The following is a 22531-nucleotide window of genomic DNA, read 5'->3' on the forward strand; positions in this document are numbered from 1 at the left end:
TGTATAGAGCTTTTATCTTGTAAAGCACTTTGGGCTTCCATGTGGCTGAAATGTGTTACAAAAATAAACTTGAGTGGCACTGATTTTGACTTTAATGTACTTTGTTACTTAAAACTCTATAGCTAAGTAATTCAGTTAAAATCTGGGGAAGAAAAATTAGAATATTCCTACATAAAAGCTAAAAGAAAGTACTTGTGGTTTATCTTCAAAGAAATATGTTCTATTTACATCACCAACAGGACTTTAAGCCAGTAATGTATTGGAAATAAAAAAAAACTGTGACTGTAACAAAAAAAACTTCAAATGCTCTTGACACATTATTCACTTATCTGAGGAGCTATTTTAAGCCGTCTCCTCTTCAGAAAAGTGTTTAGTTATTTCCACACATGACAGCATTGAGAGTTCATGTTTAATAAAGGTTCTGGTTTGTTTTTAGACATCAAACCGCTGAGGCCTCATCAGTGCATCCTTTGTGCTTTAGGAAACCGACTTGTCTGCCAATGACAAACATCTTTTCTTCTCACATTTGCACCTTTCTTTTCATTTCTATTTCTGTGGCAGTGTTGTTTGTTTGGAAATATTCTGTTTAGAACAGATTTCAAACCGGTGTGCCATTTTCTTTCTTTCTTTTTCTATTTTTGCTTCTTTAAAACTATTTTTTCTGAATTAGAGGCACATTCATAAAGTGGCATTTCTTGACTCAAGGATGGCTGCAGCTGAACTGGTACAGGTACTGCACAGCACAGCTCCTTCTTTAAGTTTTCCTCAGATCTCTAGGATGATCACTCTGGGCAATCTAAACACTAATAAACCATGATCAACATTTCCCATTTATTGATGGGAAATAAGATCTCTGAACAAACACTCCCTCTGAATCCTTCTATTGTTGATGTTCTCCATCAGAGCCAAAGTGATCCACAATTACACACCACACCGTTGACCCCATATTTCATGCGCTCCGCCGCACAGACCAACGTTACATCTTTATGAGACAAAAACTGATGAAAAGTGCTATTTATATTGGAGTGAGGTTTTCACATCCTTTTATTTTTATTTTCTCTATTTTGTGTGCGTGTTAGGTTATTGTCTGAGGATAAATGCGGTTCAGTTTCATCGTTTGTTTAAATATTAAAATCATGAAAAAACATTGGGATGGATGCTTCTTGGTCTAAATAACTGAATGTAGTCAGATTTCAGTGTATTTAGGTGAGTTTTGATGCTTTCTATAGTTTGATATTGTTCACAGAAAAAGTTTGCATGGCTGCCGCACATTTTCTCGCCAGGGAAAAGTGTGCATACATTTAAGCAAACTTTGACGCAAAGTTCATTTTTATACACAGTTTTACACAGTGACGGATCAGTAGGCAGCTTGGGTTTTGGTGCCTTGTCATAAAACAGTTGGGCATGTTTTAGGAGAAGCTAGAATTGGAGCAGCAGATTCTTCCCAAAGCCGCCCTGCAATGCCACACATGCATGAAAACCATTGGATGACAATAGTAATCCTCACTTTGCAGAGTAACGTCAACAAATCCTACACAAACCATTCCTCTGCAGTGACCTTTTACTGAATAAGTGCAGAGAGTCTGACTCTGGACTGTAATTTAAATTTAATTTGGTATATCTGTAAGTGATATAAATGCATGTAAATATTGTCACAGCTGCCTTCTGTGTGTACTTTTTATATCATCATCTAAAATACAGGCATTAGATCCTGACTTCTAAATAGTTGAAATTACAGCCCTGTAATTGTGTTTAATTGCATGATAAATGTAGCATGAAAATAATGACCAGTGTCTGTATTTTATTTTATTTTTTGGTATATTTGATCATTTGGTGCCAACTGGATGTTTTGAAACGGTAACAACTTTGCTAAATAGATATTAAATGAAACTCAACACCACTTCCTTTTGAAAATTGAAGATGATTCCTTGCAAAGTAGCACAATGTGAAAGCAAATAAACAAACAAAAAAAAAAAAAACAGCTTTTGGTCCGGACCGTATTTTACCAATGTGAAAACACTTTAAGATTACTGTTGTAAAATCCTGAAAGCCATGTGAGCCATCTCTGTCGGAGACAGATGGCTATGAATTTTACAAAATGAACCTTATTAGAAATGTTGTGATTGGTCAGAAAGGTGCACAGAAACCTGTCGTAATTTTATTCCAAACAATGTTCAGCTGTTATGATCCTGAGGTGGCTGTTTGGTTTTCAGAATCAATTTGATTGATATACGTTAATGTGAACAAATAAGGAATTAGATTTTGGTTTCACATACTAACAGTGTACAGGTGTTGAGCTTAAATAAACTTTAAAGGAGAATGAAAAGTATCACAAAAATGCAAAAATGTCGACATATCATCTGATTGTCAAACAATTAGAATACTTAACTGGACTAATCACACTCTAGCACTATAATTAATTGTGATTAATAACTATACCTAACTTTGTGAGCTTGAAATATAAATATGGAATATGGTTTTTGCAGGAATGGTGCCTTGGCAAAGCCCCGCCTTCTGCTGCACTCCATCCAATCAAAATCCAAGCAATTATTTGCTTAGTTTTTTTCTGCACTGTCAGCCAGAACTCAACAGCAACTAAGGGTGACTTACTGAAACCAAGCATGTTTCAAGATTCTCAGTTTTCCAGGTTTTATATGTAGGAAGGTTTGAATGAAGTCATTTTGTTTTAAACGATAATTTAGAAACGTTCCTCTCCGTTCTTTCCCGTGAAACTTGTGCGATGAGGCGACAGTCGCCAGCGTGTTCTGACTGTCTGCATCATGCATGTGAAACTTGGAGCTCATGCACACAGATGTGAACATGTGGGTTAGCAACACAACGGAAAGTTGAAAAACATTCAACTTTTGTTGCTGTCTGCCGTTTCACCTTTTGCCGTCGTTCGTTGCTCCCAGCCTGTCGGGCTGAAAACGCGGCGCTGTGAGCCGGCTGACCAGGAGAGAGGCTTTTAGGTCACAATAGACAGTTTGATTAAACTGCGTTATGCAATAACACATTAAAATGTTCAGATTAATTGTATGTGTTAATGCGTTAATGTTAACATAATTACTGAATGCGACATAACTTCTTATAGTAGGTACATATAGGAAGCGATCTGTTATTAATGTTCCCTCTAAGCAGATTGCAGAATTGCCATTACACTTTACTGTAACAGATAAATATAAAAACCTTCAGCTAACAGTATTTTTCTGTTTTGCTTTTAGGACTCAAATCTAACAATCAATAATGTGTTTCTTTTTTCCACAGAGACAATTAGTGACCTGTTAAAGTGTGTTTTTGCTGTGGTGAAGATTTGTTGTTTTAGCACAAGGTGATTGTTAAGTATTTGAAAGTGCTCTCTGCAGGATTTGCCTCTGAGTTGTTAATTGTGTCCTGAACCACAGCGTGTGTTCAGCTGTCTGGAAGAAGGTGATTATCTGGTGGAAAATGTTTTGGAGAAAGCCACAGCTGCCAACTGAAGACATGCTCTCTCAGTCAGCGTTTGTAACTTTGGAGGCTTGTCACCTCTCTTCTTCCTCCCCCACCCTCTACGCTGTCACCTGAACTGTCTAATAAAGCACAGCTTTTATCAAAATAACCTTTCAAAAAGCAAATTTCCCTTGAATGCTCGGAGCGCTCCTGGGGCGGTTAGATCCTCTGGGGGGACATTTTTCTGTTTCTGCTTATGCTTTTCTGATATATATATATTTAAAAAAAAAAAAACATATGTCTTCAGGGAAAGAAAATACATTAAGGTCTGTTTATCCAGCAATATACCCTATAGAAAGAACTGATAAAATGCAAAGTAAGCAGAAAACTCAGCTTTGATAATGAGTGTACAGGAATACACTAAGCTGCTGCAGCAGCATTTCACCTTGGGATATTGACCTTCAATAATCTTATTTTTGCCATTAAAGTAATCATATATGAAAGCTAAAATGTGATCATGTTTACAGTGTCAATCCAAAGGCTTTTTTATAAGTAAGTTTCAGGTTGAAATCCTTGCTGCTTTTCACTTGTCCATCCTTATGGCTGCCTTATACAGTCAGAACTTAATAGTTTAATTTGTGTTATTTAACCATAAGAGAGAAAAATGCAGGTCAATTATTTTTCAGTCAAATGTTCACCTGGTCAGTTCACCTGGTCAGTTATTCACCTGGTCAGTTATTTAACTGACCAGGTGAACATTTGACTGAAAAATTGACCTGCAAGTAAAATTTTTGCTCATATGAAAACATTTCAATCTGATCCGCTAACTGACCCCTACCAGAGAGCCCTCCGGCCCACAGCATCACCAAACTCAGCCTCTCTTTGAAGACACTTGGATGACATTAGTTACATCAAAAAGTTTTATTTGAATTTACAAGATAGAAATATAAAACAACAAATAAAGAAAACATTACTCTGCTCTGGCAAAAAAAGAAGAAAAAAAGTAAATTCTGTGTTGTCTTTGTCTTACTGTTTAAACTTAAGCTTACAGTTTACCCTGCAATGACCTTTTAGGGATCGGTTGCAACACATTGGAAAAATGTTGCCTGGTTTGAGTTTTGATTTCAGCTGTGACATTTAGAGAGTATTGACAGAATTACCGTATTTTCCGCACTATAAGGCGCACCTAAAAACCTTCAATTTCCTCAAAAACCGACAGTGCGCCTTTAATCCGGTGCGCCTTATTTATTGAACCAATATTGAGCCACAACAGGTCTAGCAACTACGGTAAGCAGACGCCAACTTCATTTTCCCCCGTAGAAGAAGAAGAGCGCGGTGCATGCTGGGATAGTTGCCAGAACGCTGGTTTGTTAATAAAGTTTGATAATGCATTTAAAGCCAGGGGGGCGGAGGGGTGGGGGAAGAGAGACAGAGACTGCGGCGGCAGTGTGTCGGTTGGTCTGTGTTACCCAGAAAGCAGTTGGGCACAATATCGCATCACCAACACTGTGACTGAAACAACGACTGGGGCAGCCTACTCTATAAAGTACTCGGGGACCACTTTTTTTTTACAAATGTAATAATAGAGTACGGAACAAATTGGCAACCCAAATGGAAGGGTCTATTCTATGCGCCTTATAATGCGGTTTGCCTTATATATGAAAAAAGTTTTAAAATAGGCCATTCATTGAAGGTGCTCCTTATAGTGCGGAAAATACGGTAAGTTAGATTCAGTTAGTCTCATATTGTATCAGATGCTGGGGATGGGGTAATGGTGTCGGTGGGATGTACATATATTTTTTGCCACACATTGGTTCCCTTAGTATAACATTTTCATATGACGGTGAGCTTTCTGTACTCGATTAGCCTCCACAGGCTACAGACATTTCACCATCATGTCTCTAATGATCAAAGTAGAAGTGTTTCCAACGACGTAACAAACCGATGCCGCAAATCAGTAAGGGAGGTCTGAGAGCAAAATGGAGGTCCAACCCTATTCTAGCAAGCTGTACCAAGTTAATTGGCCACTGAATATCATTATATCTGGAATGAATCACATGTATTACATTTGGAAGGTTATAAACATATTCTTTCAGCAAAATGACACAGAACCTACCAAAAAGGGACAAAAATCCATCTATAATTAAGCATCAGCCTTTTAGAATAACGTGAGGCATGTTGCTGTTTTGTGCATGGGTGTTTCTTTTCAATGAAATTTGCCTTTGGAGTTTTACACATTAAATTTGACCATAAAAGTCATAGTAAAGGCCAGTGGGAGCTTTTGGAGAAAGCTAAAAAACCCTCTGAGGATTTAGTGCTGAACATTTAGAGAAAATATGGCTCTATAAATGCCTGTCAGACTGATTATAAACCACCATGGCTGCACAGATCATTGCAGTTAGCATTAAAATAAAGTTCCACCATTCAAAGGTTAACTGGAACATGAAAGGCAAAGTCACATATATCTGCAGATATCTGCACACACTGTGAAAATACAGATTTCAGTTTGTGCTGGACTTTGACTTTACGACCTTTCCTGGAAAAATACTTTGACTGTAGAAGAGTAATGTCCTGTGGTACAGCCTCTTGCCCAGAGAGGCATACATTTTTGATTTAGAAGTTATTGAGCCAGAATTTCTATATTATTGAGTAGTTTGGGGCAGCCTAACATTTCTTTACTTTCTGCAGCTCAGAAGACGTTTCCTCCCTGTGATCGCAGACAGGACAATTTGAATCTTTGCTGAACTCTCGGCAGACACAGCCACAGTGTTGAGTTTTCCTGATGAATAAAGGCTGAGAACAATCTGATGGTGAATGTGAAAAGGGATTTTACTCCTGAGCTGCTTCTGCCTTCTAACTGTAGCCTCATTTTACCAAGACATTCAGTGGCATCGGTGTGTAATTATGCGTCTCTGTCCAATATAACACTACAGTAAGAGAACATTCACTTCAACAAATGTGTTGCTAAAACTACACCTAATCGAAGGCAGTCTTCACATACGGTCAGTATATAAAGACTTTGTCTATGTGTGACATTTCAAACATTCCCATATTATGCAGTTCAGCAGAGACCAGATTGATTTCGATGTGGCAAGTGAACAAGTCAATTCCATTAGCTCCTCATAGACTTTGGCTCCTGCTTAAAGACATGATGTGCTTTAAACTGCTTCAGGGGGAAATCCACTGATGTTTGCTACATGGACCGTGATTTAACTTGATCATCTTCTGCAGGACCACAAAGCTAGCGATCTGACATTAGCTTTATTTCCATTAACCATATAAATGAGCAATTTGACATTTCAAAAATAAATTTGCTTAATGGAAATGCGTGAATTTAGAGAAAAATTAGTTTTTGCCTGAGGTTTGGTGCTCAGATGAGGGGTTTTTTTTGGCCACGTTTGCAATTGCGGTCTCTCCATTAAATATGAATTTCACTAAAATCACATGTTGATGCGTTTGTTCACATAAATCATTAAAAAACATGTCATTAAAAAGTCATTTAAAAACATGCTGCGTTATCATCCTACAAATAATTCCTGTCTTCTTCATGGTTTGTGCCAGTGGCAACAGCTGGTTGTTGATCATGTGACTCGTGTGATGTGAAAAAAGTATTTATGTTGGTGTTTTGCAAAATAAATCAATTCCCACACAGCCAGAAAACCAGAAAATAGGCAAAATGGGATCCAGAAGAAAGGAGACTAAAGCCACTCACAAGATGAAGGACAAATTTACGTCTACCAACTAAGACAAACAAAACAATATAAACGTATTGATGACCCCCAAGAGTTTAAAAAAAATGTATGGACTAACAGGACAGAAGTGGACATAATTTAAGTTGTACATACCGTTACACAAACTATAAAACCAATAGCTAGTGTAATGATATTTCAGAAAAGGAGCAGCACCCAGACATGGTGGCAGAGTGATGATCTGGTTCAGAAGGAGAAGCAGGCCTCCAGACCAGCAGCTTTTAACCTAAAGTTCAAGGTCACTTTGGTTCCACCTCTGATTGATGTATACAAAGCAAAACAAACAAAACAAAACTCATTGAAGGTTTTGGAGTGACCTAATTAAAGTGCACACTCAAATCTGACTAAAATGATAAACAGGCCATTCATGCCTAGACACCCTCCAATGTGGCTGAGTCAAAACCATCCATGCATCCATTTTCTGCCGCTTATTCGGGGTCGGGTCACGGGGGCAGCAGCTTCAGAAGGGAGGCCCAGACTTCCCTCTCCCCAGCCACTTCTTCCAGCTCCTCCGGGGGAACCCCAAGGCGTTGCCAGGCCAGCCGAGAGACATAGTCCCTCCAGCGTGTTCTGGGTCTTCCCCGAGGCCTCCTCCTGGCGGGACGTGCCCGAAGCACCTCACCAGGGAGGCATCCAGGAGGCATCCTTACCAGATGCCCGAGCCACCTCAACTGGCTTGTCTCGACATGGAGGAGCAGCGGCTCTACTCCGAGTCCCTCCAGGATGACCGAGCTTCTCACCCTATCTCTAAGGGAGAGCCCAGCCACCCTGCGGAGGAAACCCATTTCGGCCGCTTGTATCCGTGATCTCGTTCTTTCGCTCATGACCCAAAGCTCATCACCATAGATGAGGGTGGGAACGTAGATCGACCGGTAAATCGAGAGCTTCGCTTTTTGGCTCAGCTCTCTCTTCACCACGACGGACCGGTACAGCGCCCGCTTCACGGCAGACGCTGCCCCAATCTGCCTGTCGACCTCCCGCTCCCTTCTTCCCTCATTCGTGAACAAGATCCCCAGATACTTAAACTCCTCCACTTGAGGCAGGACGACCCCCCTGACCCAGAGAAGGCACTCTACCCTTTTCCGGCTCAAGACCATGGCCTCGAATTTGGAGGCACTGAACCTCATCCCGGCCGCTTCACACTCTGCCGTGAACCGCTCCAGCGAGAAATGCAGATCACGATCTGATGAAGCCAGTAGGACCACATCACCGCAAAAAGCAGAGATGTGATCCTAAGGCCACCAAAACGAATCCCCTCAACACCTCGGCTGCACCTAGAAATTCCGTCCATGAAAGTAATGAACAGAATCGGTGACAAAGGGCAGCCTTGGCGGAGTCCAACTCTCACCGGAAACGAGCCCGACTTACTGCCGGCAATGTGGACCGGACTCTGACACCGGTCATACACGGACCTGACAGCCCGTATCAAAGGGCCTAGTACCCCATGCTCCCAGAGAACCCCCCACAAAGCCCCCTTGGGGACATGGTCGAATGCCTTCTCCAAGTCCACAAAACACATATAGACTGGTTGGGTGAACTCCCAGAACCCTCCAGGACCCTGCTGAGGGTGTAGAGCTGGTCCAGTGTTCCACGACCAGGATGAAAACCACACTGCTCTACCTGAATCTGAGGTTCGACTGTCCGATGGACCCTCCGCTCCAGGACCCCTGAATAGACCTTACCAGGGAGGCTTAAGAGTGTGACCCCTCTGTAATTGGAGCACACCCTCCGGTCCCCCTTTTTAAACAAGGGGACTAACACCCCAGTCTGCCAATCCAGGGGAACTGCCCCCGATGTCCATGCGATATTGCAGAGTCGCGTGAGCCAACAAAACCCTACAATATCCAGAGCCTTAAGGAACTCCGGGCAGATCTCATCCACCCTCGGGGCCCTGCCACCGAGAAGCTTTTTGACCACCTCAGTGACCTCGTCCCCAGAGATTGGAGAGCCCAACTCAGAGTCCCCAGGCTCAGCTTCCTCAACAGAAGGCATGTTGGTGGGATTGAAGTGGTCTCCGTAGTATTCTGCCCACTGGCCTACAACGTCCCGAGTTGAGGTCAGCAGCACACCATCCCCACTATAAACAGTGTTGGTGCTGCACTGCTTCCCCCTCCTGAGATGCCTGATGGTGAACCAGAATCGCCTCGAAGCCGTACAGAAGTCTTTCTCCATGGCCTCTCCAAACTCCTCCCACGCCAGAGTTTTTGCTTCAGCGACCACCTGAGCCGCATAACGCTTCACCCGCCGGTAACCATCAACTGCGTCTCGAGTCCCACAAGCCAAAAAGGCCCGATAGGACTCCTTCAGCTTGACAGCATCCCTCTTCGAAGGTGTCCACCAACGGGTTCAAGGGTTGCTGCCGCGACCTGTCGCAAGGTTGTTGGTACCTGTACCAACAACCTTGCGGCCGCAGCTCCGATAAGCCGCCTCGGCAATGGAGGTACGGAACATGGTCCACTCAGACTCAATGTCCCCCAAAACCCCCGGAACGTGTTCGAAGTTCTGCCAGAGATGGGAGTTAAAGCTCCGTCTCACAGGGGACTCCGCCAGACGTTCCCAGCAGACCCTCACTACACGTTTGGGCCTGCCAGGTCTGGTCGGCTTCCTTCCCCACCACCGGAGCCAACTCACCACCAGGTAGTGGTCAGTGGACAGCTCCGCACCTCTCTTCACCCGAGTGTCCAAGACATACGGCCGCAGATCAGATGAAACGATGACAAAATCGATCATCAAACTGCGATGATCGATTTTGTCCACCCTAGTGTCCTTGGCACCAGGACACTAGGGTGTCCTGGTGCCAAGTGCACATATGGACACCCTTATGCTTGAACATGGTGTTCGTGATGGACAATCCATGACGAGCTCAGAAGTCCAACAACAGAACACCACTCGAGTTCAGATCGGGGGGGCCGTTCCTTCCAACCACGCCCCTCCAGGTCTCACCGTCATTGCCCACGTGAGCGTTGAAGTCCTCCAGTAGAACAAGGGGCACTCTCCACTACCCCCTCTAAGGGACTCCAAGAAGGGTGGGTAATCTGAACTGCTGTTCGGCACGTAAGCACAGACAACAGTTAGAACCCCCCCCCCCCCACCTGTATGCGGAGGGAGGCTACCCTCTCGGTCACCGGGGTAAACCCCAACGTACAGGCACCAAGATGGGGGGCAACAAGTATGCCCACTCCTGCCCGGCGCCTCTCACCGTGGGCAACTCCAGAGTGGAAGTACGTCCAGCCCCTCTCAAGGAGACTGGTTCCAGAACCAGAGCCATGCGTCGAGGTGAGGCTGACTATTTCTAGCCAGAACCTCTCAGCCTCGCACACTAGCTCCGGTTCCTTCCCCACCAGAGAGGTGACGTTCCACGTCCCAAGAGCCAGCTTCTGCAGCCAAGGATCAGACTGCCAGGGTCCCCTCCCTCGGCTGCCGCCCGTAGCACAATGCACCTGACCCCTTTGGCCCCTCCGACAGGTGGTGAGCCCATTGGAAGGGGGACCCACGTCTCCTCTTCGGGCTGAGCCCGGCCGGGCTCCATGGGTAAAAGCCCGGCCACCAGGCGCTCGCCATCATGCCCCACCTCCTGGCCTAGATCCAGAGTGGGGCCCCGGTGACCCGCGTCCGGGCGAGGGAACGCTAGATCCAAAGTTCATCTCCATCATAAGGGGTCTTCGGGTTGCACTTTGTCTGGTTCTTCACCTAGGACCTGTCTGCCTTGGGTGACCCTACCAGGGGCATAAAGCCCCAGGCAGCACAGCTCCTAGGATCATTGGGACACTCAAACCCCTCCACCACGATAAGGTGGCAGCCCAAGGAGGAGCTGAGTCAAAACAATTGTATAAAAAGCAGTGAGCCAAAGTCCTCCACCATGTAAAGAGCTCATCGCAGTTATCACAAAATCTGCCACTTGTTGCTCAATAAGTGGAACAACCAGTTATGGAGATCAGCTGGAAATTGCTTTTTATTATTATTTACAGAGAACCAAGTTGCTATGAATTCCCTTTTAAAATTGTTTTGAGATGTGAATTTTGTATTTAATTACATAATTTAGATATAAAATTGTACTTTAACATAAATGTGACAGAAAAGTCAAATCATAAAAAATTCTGTGTAGCCAAAACCTTTCACAGCTCTATGTATATCATAAAACTAGTGAAATTAGACCGCTTCTGTCACATTTAATATTGCAGCTTTCAACATACTCTAATCTGTGTGCTTTGGAAACTTACAAACTGTCCCAGGATGCACTTTTCCTGACTAAACCCTTATTTAGCACTGAATAACAGCACCAGGAGAACAGGTTGTGTTAATCATCTTTTTCTTAAACAAAGTTTAATCTAGTTGCAGTTATGAGGTGTTGCTTGGTTTTTGTTTCTAGTATTGCTGCGTTTCACACAGATTCACGCACAAGCTCATCCTTCACTGCTTCTCAAAGTGAGACAGAAAACAGGCAAAAGGGGAAGAGTACAGCAGATCAGATGATATTTAAACATTTAGCCCAGAGCTAATTATTTAGTTAGAAATTTAAACGTTTAGCAAGTTTTGCATAGCGTCATGTGTATTGTTGACGCTGTCTTCATCTGAAGTAAATTGAGTCAAAAACAAAATGATTAGTAAAGTCTAATAGCTGTAATAAATATTCAACCTTTCAGAACAATTTAGCATATTGGTGGGATATTTAAGATTGAAAGATTGGGATAGAGATTTAAATTTTATTTCCAGAATAAAATTAATCACATCATCCTGGCTTCTTAAAATGAATACTAAATATAAAATACAGTATGTCAGTCTTTTGAATAGTTTCTTTTGAAAGAAATTCGATCCCCTTCAAAAAGCTGAAACTCTAATCCACTGAAGTTCTTTGAGAGTCTATTTCAGCTTCACATTAGGCAATCTATTTGTTGCAACAAGGATTTCTGAATCTTTTCGTCTAAAATATCCCTCAGGCTTTTGTTTGTTTCGTGTTTTCATGTTCTTTTCCTGAACTGAATTACACCTGTTTATAAATGTCGAAAGGTGTCCTGGGATAACTACATTGAATTTAATTTAGTTCTCCATTTTTTAACATCCTTTTTTATGTATCAGACAACTTTACAGTGAACATTTACATCTACATTATTTGTCCATGTAGCTTCATTAGAATTACATTTTATTCCTCCTAAAAAGTCCCCTCCGTCCTTATTATGCTGTCTAGTCATCTTCTCCCATTATAGACTCGCATAAAGTCTACATGGAGTTAAAAGGCCAGAGTAGTGAAAGTAAAACTTTTTCCATGCAAACCGGTTCCCATTAGACCCTCTGAGATATGGAATAAAATTTCTCATTAACACTTTCCTCCTGGAGGGATTGTCTGCCTGAGCCTGCAGGGAAGTAACAAAAACATCCAGAGTTGAAGGTGCCTGAGGGGGGGTAAGATCCACTGTTACACAAGCAATATAAGTTTGAAGCTTTAAAATGTCAAGTGGTTGAACAGGTGCATGCCAAACCCTGAGAGGCCGAATGTTTCCCGAGGGCAAGTCTATTTAATCTGTGTCTCAGGAAGTTGGCAATTAGCCTTGGATCTGGTTTTTATGGGATGAGATTATGTTGTACGCTTAAATATTATAAGGCACCAAAGAAACATTTTGCAAAGACGTGCATCATTTTACACTTTGCACTGCTCTGTGTATCAGATGTGTTTGACCTGCAGCAGAAGCTGTTATATTGGTGGGGGAAGCAATGCTAGTTTGTGTAAATTTGAAGCTTATGCTTTTTATTACAAAAGAAATATATATATTATAGAATATGCATTCTATTACATATATATATATATATATATATATATATATATATATATATATATATCATATAAATGGATGATAAATTGTCCCTAAAATTACTGCAATAAACAATGTTGTGAGATCATTTTAAAATACTATAACTATAATGAAATAATTCAAATTTGCCCTCTGAAAGACTGATAAACATAATTCTGTTAAGAACATTTAACACTGGACCTGGAAGATCTTTTAATAGCCAAAATAAAACACGACAAATAGCCACCAGAGGGTGACCAGCATGGCCATGCTGGTTGCCAGCTTACCCAAGGTTAATGCCAGCAGATCCAATGCTATTGCTAGCTTATCCATGCTAAGAGAGCAGAGGAAGAAGACAATGCAGTGGGTGAGCAGCCTAGACAAGCTAATCGTTAGCCTCTCCAAAGCTGACGCTAGTGAGTGGCCTCTTCATTTGACCGGAACTGGACACTCAGTTACTGATCCCAGTTGTTGAGTTACCAGTGCCGGATAATCATTAATCATATCAGTAGCTTCAAAATACTTACAGACTACTGCAGGGGTGTCAAACTCCAGTCCTGAAGGGCCGCTGTCCTGCAGTTTTTAGATGTGCCACAGGTACAAAACACCTGAATCAAATGGCTTAATTACCTCCTCAGTTCTCCAGAGCCTTGCTAATTACTTAATTATTCTATTCAGGTGTGGTGCAGCAGAGGTACTTCTAAAAGTTGCAGGACACCGGCCCTCGAGGACTGGAGTTTGACACCCCTGGACTACTGCAACAAGGAAGTAGCCACTGCTGGGTGCAAAATAGTCTTAATGTTGGTCCATTTTACAATAAGATGATTACAAGCAGCTCCAGCTCAGCCCTACTGATTTCTGTCCTTTATACTTTATACATTGTGCATTCCACAGTGATGCATATAATGAGATCTGACCTTCATGTACAGCTCATTTTGCCATCATTATTGGCTTTTATAGCATTTTTAATTGAAAGTCAGGACAATTTCTATGAAGTCAGGCCAGGTCTGGACCAGAGGGTCACCGCTCAGAGCAGAGGACTGCAACTTTCTGTCCTTGATAGGTATCAGACAATGAAAAACCACTGGGTGACTGAAAGTGCTTATGAATGTTTTTTTTTTTCCAGTTTGTGCTTCCATTATCCATTTGACGCTCTTCAGGCTAACATACAAAGGGAACAAAAATCAATACACTTGAGGAGTGGTTGGAGGGCCTTTATCTTTTGCGGTGGATGATTTGGCTATGTGAATTATTCATCAGCAGAAAGCTATTGCCCTGTGCTGGTGAGCACAGCGGATAGAAATAACAGCTTTTCCTTATCACTCTTAATCTTAGGAGCTGAAGTAATGCAATTCTCAACATTTAGCACTTAATGGTGTGTCAGAGAGGCAACATGATCTAAGACCATTAGGGCTATTTTGTGCTGAGGTTCAAAACAGGCTTTTTTTTGCTCTTATCTCCACTGCTGAGCTCTCGGAGGAAACAGGAAACCATGAAAGGTGTGAGCAAAGTCAAGTTTTAGGATACAATCAACCCGTGCTCTGGGAGGATGTCTTTGATATTTTCCCTTCACTCCGGTGGCTGGCCTTTCGTAGCACGCTGAACAACAACAGCAGTTCCAATATCTCACCTCTTAAGGAATTGATTTATTGAGGATTAACAGAACTGAAGTTATGGTGCCTCTTTAGTCAGAAAAACTAAAGTCATACATCTGGGCTTGGCACAGTAACTAATTTTGCTGGATGAATGATTGTCCCAGTATTTATTGGGATACATGATATTGTTGATTTGAGACCATTTTCAGTTCCATGTTTATAGTACAACCTGTCACACTGCTGGAGTTAAACTAAATTCACATCACTTGTGCGGTCTCATTCAGGCGTGATTGGACTTGATCCAGTAGCGTCTACTTGAAGAGAAAATGTTTAACCAATTTGAATAACTGAACTAAACTTGAAGGCTAAATATGTAGTTCACCAACTACATATTTAGCTACCTCAAAGCCAGCTAGATGTTTAGTTAACCAATGAAATATTTAGCTCCAAAAGAAGATCTTCAGTTAACAAGTTAGATAAGTTAAGCTGAATACTTGGCTCCAAATATTAGCAAATTAAATGTTTAGTTTACCAACTAAATATTAGAACCAAACAAAAATTATTTTGTTAGCAAGCAAAATATTTAGGTAGAAGTTAAATATTTCAGTAGCAAGCTTAACACCACAGCTTTGTGAATTCACCTCTTTGTGTATTATTTAGTTTTCTTTTGCCCTGATATGAAATGTTCTAAATACTCCTTAAGATGAAAATGTGCACATGAGACAGCAGTCCCAGCAGTCTTTTTGAAATTGTGAATTTATATCAGATAAGTGGGTCCAAATTAGTGAGGAGTTAAGAAATTATTTTTTTCTCCTTGTCTGAATATCACATCATGTGAAACTTCAAACAATCCATACAAATCTTTGTACGCCACAGACAAGAATAAAGTCCAATACTAAATGGTTTCCGGGCCCTCGGGCAGCGGTGCATTAAAGACAGGCTGTGTTCCCTGGTGGAAAATCCTTGGAAACCTCTGAATGAGCCAGGAACACTTCAGAGAGCACAGTTCATGGCAGGATCCATAAAACGTGCAAATCTGTTCTGCAGTGAAAAAAAAAAAAACAACCAGCCAAGAACCCTAGCAGAATAAAACGTGGAGCTGCAACTGTCCTGTGTTCTGTTGAGTCCAACATCATGTTAACATGCTGCTGGTTGGGAAGGCTGCAATTTAGAAGACAGCTCGGCACAGCATGGGGTTGAAGCCCATTTCAGAAGGACCAGGGATGATGAGAGCATAATGGTATACTCAGAGAACAAACACAACCAATCACAGAACATTTAGACAGAATCTCGTGTATTTGAGCATGAAGATGGTAAATATTATAGGCCTGTATTAAAACAGAATGACTGGCTGGTAAATCAGGAGTTTAACCAACGGTAGAAAAAGGGAAGTCCACATTAAAGGGATATCCTTCAAATATCGGTCCTCATAATGAAAAAATTCTAGATTGGGTATCGGTGACAATGTGCCCAATCCATAAGGGCAGATCTATTCAGTCTAATTCTATGCTTTGTGCCCTGAGTGACGTCATTCTTTATGCTTTATGCTCCTAACTACACTGATTAAACAAATTGAAGTTGTATTGTATTTCATGTTTGACCAAGCTTGTGAAGCTGTTAGTATCTAAGTGTGCTGGTACAGAGTTATCAATTAAATATATAATTTAGTACATTTAAATAGTTTAAGAAAATAACCGTTTTGAGTGAATTCAGTTGTGTTTCTCTGTATCGTATTGGTGTTGGCCGATACTAAACCTCTTTATACTGTATCAGTATCAGATACAAGATCAATAAAAATCCTTTTATTGATCCCTTTTATCCAGCTTTGGCTCCAAACAGTGAAATTCTTCTAATTGTCCACATTCAAACTTTTTCAGTGTGAATTGATTTCTCTCTCCGTTGCCAGCCCACAGCAGCACAGTACAGACCCGACCCTCGTGTTTACAGTTCAGAGATAATAGACTGGCAACGCTGTCATGATGGAATTACGTGCTCATCTGCAGGCACGGTCACTGAGGTGTTTTGAAATGATTGGACAATTACTGTCTGAATGCATTACGCTGAGGAGAATGACACAGCCTTGCGTATGTACAGTCAGTTTTGGCGAAACAGCACTTGTCATGTAATCAATATCACATCTGAGAAGGGTAAGCCTTGCGCTACGTGACTGAGCTGGTCTTGATCCTGATTCTAACTAGACTTCACATTGTCACGCGTCTCCTTGGCGATAGGCGAATACCCTCCACCTGCCCTTGTTAGCATGTCCTCCAGCAGCTCGGCGGGGCGGGCTGACACCGGGGAGCGGCTCACAGAGCTCCACCTGTTAGGAAGGGCTTGATGAGGTGTGATGTGCTACAGTGAGCAGGGAAATGAGGATCAGCGCGCCGCTTGTGGGTGACAAACGCTGTTCTTCTGCAGCAACTTCTTCTTGCTCTCATTCAGGACATGATCCTCCAACATTTGGTGAGGAATCTGTCTGGAACATGTTGCTTTATATTGTGTTTATCTCTTGGTTTCAAAGCATCAAAACTCATATCAGGCCAATGTTTATCTGGAAAACTGCCTGGGATAAAATTACACACATTTATTGTTAACATATCATGCTAATATTATAATCTTTATTATATTTTGTTGGGATGTTGTGTAACAGACCAATAAAAAAGCACTTTATTGTAATGTTGAAAAAAATCACTTTTCTGAAAATGTGGTGCATTTGATTCAATCAATCAAAGTTAGTATGCTATTAGCAAAGTCAGCTAAATGCATTATTATTATGCAAAATCATGAATTTGATAACTTAGTGTCTTACTGTATGTATATTACTGTATATGTGTGCATGTTTAAAAAAAAACATGTTTAATATTCATTTTTTTAAATATATGGCTCGAAATAAAGCAGTAGCAAAGCAAAGCTAAGGAACATTTCCACACGTCTCTACCAGCTTTACACATCAGCAGACTGAATTAGTTATCTAAATAGTTAATCATTAAATCAATCAATCAATCAATTAATCAAGTTCATTTGTTGAGCAGATCAGAAATGCGTTTTGAGGTGATTCACATAATAAAAACACAAAATTACAAAGTTATAAAGAAAACAAAGTGAACTATTGAAAAAACATTTTGATGAGTTATCAAAATCATACACATCAAATATGTTGGTCAATGTTTTATTTATTATGCTTCAAAAGCAACTATACGTTTTTAGTTTAGATTCAAATTACGGTAACTGTTTCGGCTGTTTAGCAGTTTTCTGGAAGTTTGTTCCAGATTTGTGGTGCATAGAAGCTGAATGCTGCTTCACCTCGTTTGGTTCTGGTTCTGTGGATGTAGAGCAGAACCAGAAGACCTGAGGGGTCTGGAAGGTTGATGCAGCACCAGCAGATCTTTACTGTATTGTGGTGCTAAGCCGTTCAGGATTTTAAAGTCTATTCTCTAAATGTAAAGACTGTGATGTGCTCCGTCTTTCTGGTTTCAGTCAGAACACCAGCTGGATGATCTGATTGATTTTAGGCAGACCTGAGAAAACGCCATTGCAGTAAAAGATTAAACGCATGAATGAGTTTCTCTAGATCTTGCTGAGAAATTAGTCCTCTAATCCTGGAAATGTTCAAGTGATAGAAGGCCGACTTTGTAACTTTATGTGAATCTGACTACTACTACTCCCCCCAGGTTTCATCCTGATCTCTCGTTACTAGCTGTAATAACTGAAGCTGTGCATTGACTCTAGATCGTTCCATTATTATGCAAAGATATTACATTCTGTTTTGTTTTTGTTCAGCCGGAGAAGGCTTTGTCAAATCCAAAACCATACTGGAAAGACATCAAAGCGATTGCTTAATGTTAGAAAGCTACCTAATGGCTGAAACAGCTTTTTCAATAATTTTGTTGATGACTGGGAGGTTGGAGATCATCCTGTAGTTCTGCAGTACTGATTTGTCCAGATTGTTCCTTTTTTTTCAGTAGTTTGATAACTTCTGTTTTTAAAGCCCAGGGGAAAACACCTGATGGGAGCGCCAAGTTTATTATTTGAATCAGATCAGATGCAATGACATGCAGAACTTTAACCTCAGTCAAATTGGATTAATAGAATACCTGGAGAACTATTTTCAAGTCTTACTGGAGATTATCAGCTGGAAACCAAACTTCTCTTGTTTCAGGTCAGTTAAAATCAAAATTAGTTATATTTGCTAAATGCTATCGTAATTATCAATGTTCTGATTGCTTATCCCCACCAGTGTTCGTTAAAAGCTAATGAAAGATTATGTGGAATAACACAAGCAATTTTATTCACCAAACTGAGTTTTATGTAGTTCATGTAGCAAGTTTTATGTAAAACAATTTCTTTTTGTATTGTGTTCAGTAACAGCAACATTTAGCATTCTTTTTCCAATACAAACTGTTGAATAATATGTGCTTTAGAATGTGACTTCTTTTCATATCTTGAACTAAATTGTTCCTTCTTGATTTTCTTGAACTTTTGGGTTCATAGATGACAGTGGAAAAAAACAGCATGGAGTTCAAAAGCTTGCCAGAAGATGCTGACCATGTTAAGTGGAAACATACCACAAGGCCCCACATGGAACTGTTACCAGATTTAAAAGTGTAGTATAAAAATTTTGACAGATTAGATTTTTACAGAATTAGGATAAATTTTTATCTCTACTTTCTCAATCCGCAACATTCACAACTGAGTGCTCTGTAAGCTGAACACTAAAGCGTGCCATACTGCTACTTATGCCTGGTTCACACAGCAAATTCTTTTAATTGTTGGACAATTTTCCAAAATTAAGAGACCTCTAAATATAGCAGGCTTCACTTACCAACATTCACATGTTAGATGGGAAATCTAACAGGGCCTCTCCAGACCAAACATGAGTTCAGACTAAGCAAACATGATCGACTGGGAAGAAGCAATGGCGATACTTTGTGGACTATTTAACAGACAAAACCGATATGCAGAGGTCTTCAATGTCCTCCAGACTTTCTGGTGCAGTTGTTTTGTCTACTGAGTGCTCTGGATTCCCCTCCGTGTTTCTGTCGCCTCATCACATTAAAATAAAGAAGGTTTCTGTCACATTCAACAGGCTGTGTTCTTGTTTAACCTTGGGGAACTCCACACATGCTGCGATATCAGACCAAGACGATCCAACATGTTGAATATCCCCAATTTTAGATTGGAGCGGTCCTGACAGGATTCCATCAACATCTGGTTGGTGCAGACGGTGAAATGAATTGAGTTATTTTGAACATGTCTGAATCCATTAGTGAGAAACATCAATAAAAGCAGACAATCTACTTAACAATGCTTGATGGTGTAACAATCTTAGGAAGCTGTATGGGAAAAGCTCATGTAAAGTAAAGTGGGTTGAAGTGACATTTTTGATGTAAATTAGGAGTATATAAATAAAACCGGTTGAAATGAAAATAGAAAGCAAACGTTGATTTAAACTCAGAACGCCACACAAGCAGACAGGCTCCTGAATGGGTAATGACTTCTCTTCAAATTGTTTCACTGTTTATGTTTCAGCAGGATTATTCTGCCTAAATCATCAAGTTTCCTGTAACACTGCAAACTGTTTACTGCTCACTTTAGGTGTCTTTGAAGCAGCAGGTGTCATTTATGCTCCAAATTCATTCAAAAATAAAAAGTCAATCTCATGTGCAATTTCCAAGTAAGCAAATTTCTCTGTTTACTGTGAATATTTCCACAGGCCAGTGACAAACTAATTTGCTGTGGATCTTTAAGTAGTTTTCCACTCGGAGCTCTCTCCTGTGTTTAAGTGTCTGCCAAGGAAAAGCTTTGATGCAAAGGAGGGAAAAAGCTCAGTATTGGTCACAGGAGAGCATGTCATCCTATAAAACAAGCAAGTTCCTAATGATTTTTTCAGGAACTAATTTTCTGCTTTGTGGCACAGCCCATAAAACAAGGTTATTCTCCCCTATTGAGGGATGAATAGAGATTTAACTGTTCTTTCCCTTCATCGTCTCCCACCAACATTCAAGAGAGAACCTTTAGTTGTTGCATTTTTTAATGCGTAAAAGGCTTTTCCTGAATATTTACAATGGCGGTTTATTATTATTCTTTCATCCTAAACAGTTACTTGTTTATCCTACTTGTGTGTCACCTTCCTGCAGATTACATGCAATGTCTCTTTTTATAAAGCAGTCAAAGTCAATTGCAGCAGCAAAGGAAATCAGCTTTGGCAGTAGTGCTGAATTTGGTTTTAAATTGCTGAGCCCTCGCTAATGTAAAAGTCAACCCAAGAGCTTTACTGCTTATACCTGCTAGGATTCCTCTAACGCTGATCTGGACCCTGAGGGTGAGCACACGCCACATGATTTTAAACGTACAAAGCTCTGCAAAAGTATTAAGCTTTTCATATTTTCCGACTACAAACTTTTAAACATGGTGATGGCAGTGTCATGCTGTGAAAGTAAATTTCTTCAGGGAACTACTAGGAAGAGTCGATGAGAAAATGAATGGAGCTGAATGAAGGGCAAATCCAGATGAAAGCAGAAAGACATTTTCTACGGTCAGATTCAGAAAGAAGCAGCAGTGATGTACTTTTCAGCTGTAAGTTATAAAAGAACAGTTAATCATGCTGTGGAGATTATTTGCTTTATAAAGGAGCAGAAAAGATGTGAGTAAAATACAGGTAATCCTGGATGTAGACATTCTATACTTGACTACTGACTGCTACCCCTTTTTCTGATCAGTGCATTTATTTAACAAATCAGATATAGACATGATTTTGTAAAAAAAAAAAAAAAAAGAAAAAAAAGAAAGGAGAAAATGCAGAAGTGTGTCATTTTAGTGTAAATCAGTACTTCTCAAATAGTGGGGCTTGGTGAGGTGTGGGGGATGAGGGGGCCAAAGAGGACTTTGTAACGTCTTTTTCATTCTTGACTGGAACAAGCCTTCGGTCACTAGGTGGCAGCAATATTCAAATTAGTCAACAGACTGCGTGTTCAAGCCACTAGAAGAAGTCGCTTACAAAAAGCTGAGGATTCAAGCATGGATGTTTTCAAATATTTACCACCGTTCAGGAATGATGGAGAAGTTTGTGACAGTGAAAAGATAAATGGTGGCAAAGGTTAGTAAAGCAGGTATGGGGGATTTTTAGGGCCAAATCAAGAGATTTTTCTTTCAAAAAAAAAAAAAGTCATAATATTACAAGAACAGGAGCATATACTCAGACACAATATTCATGGAAGAAAGTTGTAAAATTCCGAGTAAAATGCCATTTTAATAATAAAAAGCTAGAGTAATCGATATGAGACGTGACCAGCTCAGCTGGTGTGGTTCTTTCTTTGAATTAAACAGTTGTTTAAACAATCATTTCAAAGTCCTGTGGCTGATGATTTGATTCTGATGTAGTAAAAGATTAAGTGTATCCTTACTTGTAAAAACCAATATCAACTATATCTTCTTAAGATTCTCAGTATTCCTCATTTTAGCGCAATGTGGTGCATTTATAAAATTACCAAAATAAAGAAACCTTTTAGCTGGCCCTACTCGTCAAAAGCAAGTAACTGTAACTGTTTACTGTGAATTCAAAATGTCATGCACTTTTCATCTCTGCTGACAAACTGTGATGAAAAATGTCTTGTTACAAATTTTGCAAAATTGTTTTTTAGAAGAGTGGGGGTTAAGAGAATACTGGTGTAAATCATTACGTTTGCCATCATCCGGCATTAACTTTATTCCTAAATCTGATCTCTAACAGGGCAGAGACATCCGACTCACACCAAGCAGACCAACCACGTTAGTCCAACAAGGAACAGAATCTACAGACGGAGAGGAGAGGATGGACATGTGTCAGAAGGTAAGACTCTTGAGTGAAAAGAGAGAATACAAACAGAGGGTTTGCCTTTCATTTTTTAATTTGTCATGTGCAATCCAGGCAGTAGAAGGAGGGAATATTAGCGTTGGTAAGACAAAAGGTGACTAAAAATACTATATATGTTTAGAA

The 22531-nt window shown here is 40.7% G+C and overlaps 1 protein-coding gene across 2 annotated transcripts in view; it reads left to right on the top strand.

The window, feature by feature from the left end:
- The first annotated feature begins 16818 nt into the window (after positions 1-16818).
- cntn4 (contactin 4) overlaps positions 16819-22531 on the top strand; it is a 250708-nt gene continuing 244995 nt past the window's right edge. For both annotated transcript variants that reach the window (XM_081607459.1, XM_081607460.1), the window contains exons 1-2: positions 16819-17019; positions 22286-22384. In XM_081607459.1, coding sequence (XP_081463585.1) covers positions 16926-17019; positions 22286-22384 — 193 coding nt within the window. In that variant the 5' untranslated portion in view covers positions 16819-16925. The remainder of the gene's footprint in view (positions 17020-22285; positions 22385-22531) is intronic.

The sequence above is a fragment of the Poecilia reticulata genome, chromosome 5 (assembly GCF_904066995.2).
Source record: "Poecilia reticulata chromosome 5, P_reticulata-male-v2, whole genome shotgun sequence".
Lineage (NCBI taxonomy): Eukaryota > Metazoa > Chordata > Actinopteri > Cyprinodontiformes > Poeciliidae > Poecilia > Poecilia reticulata.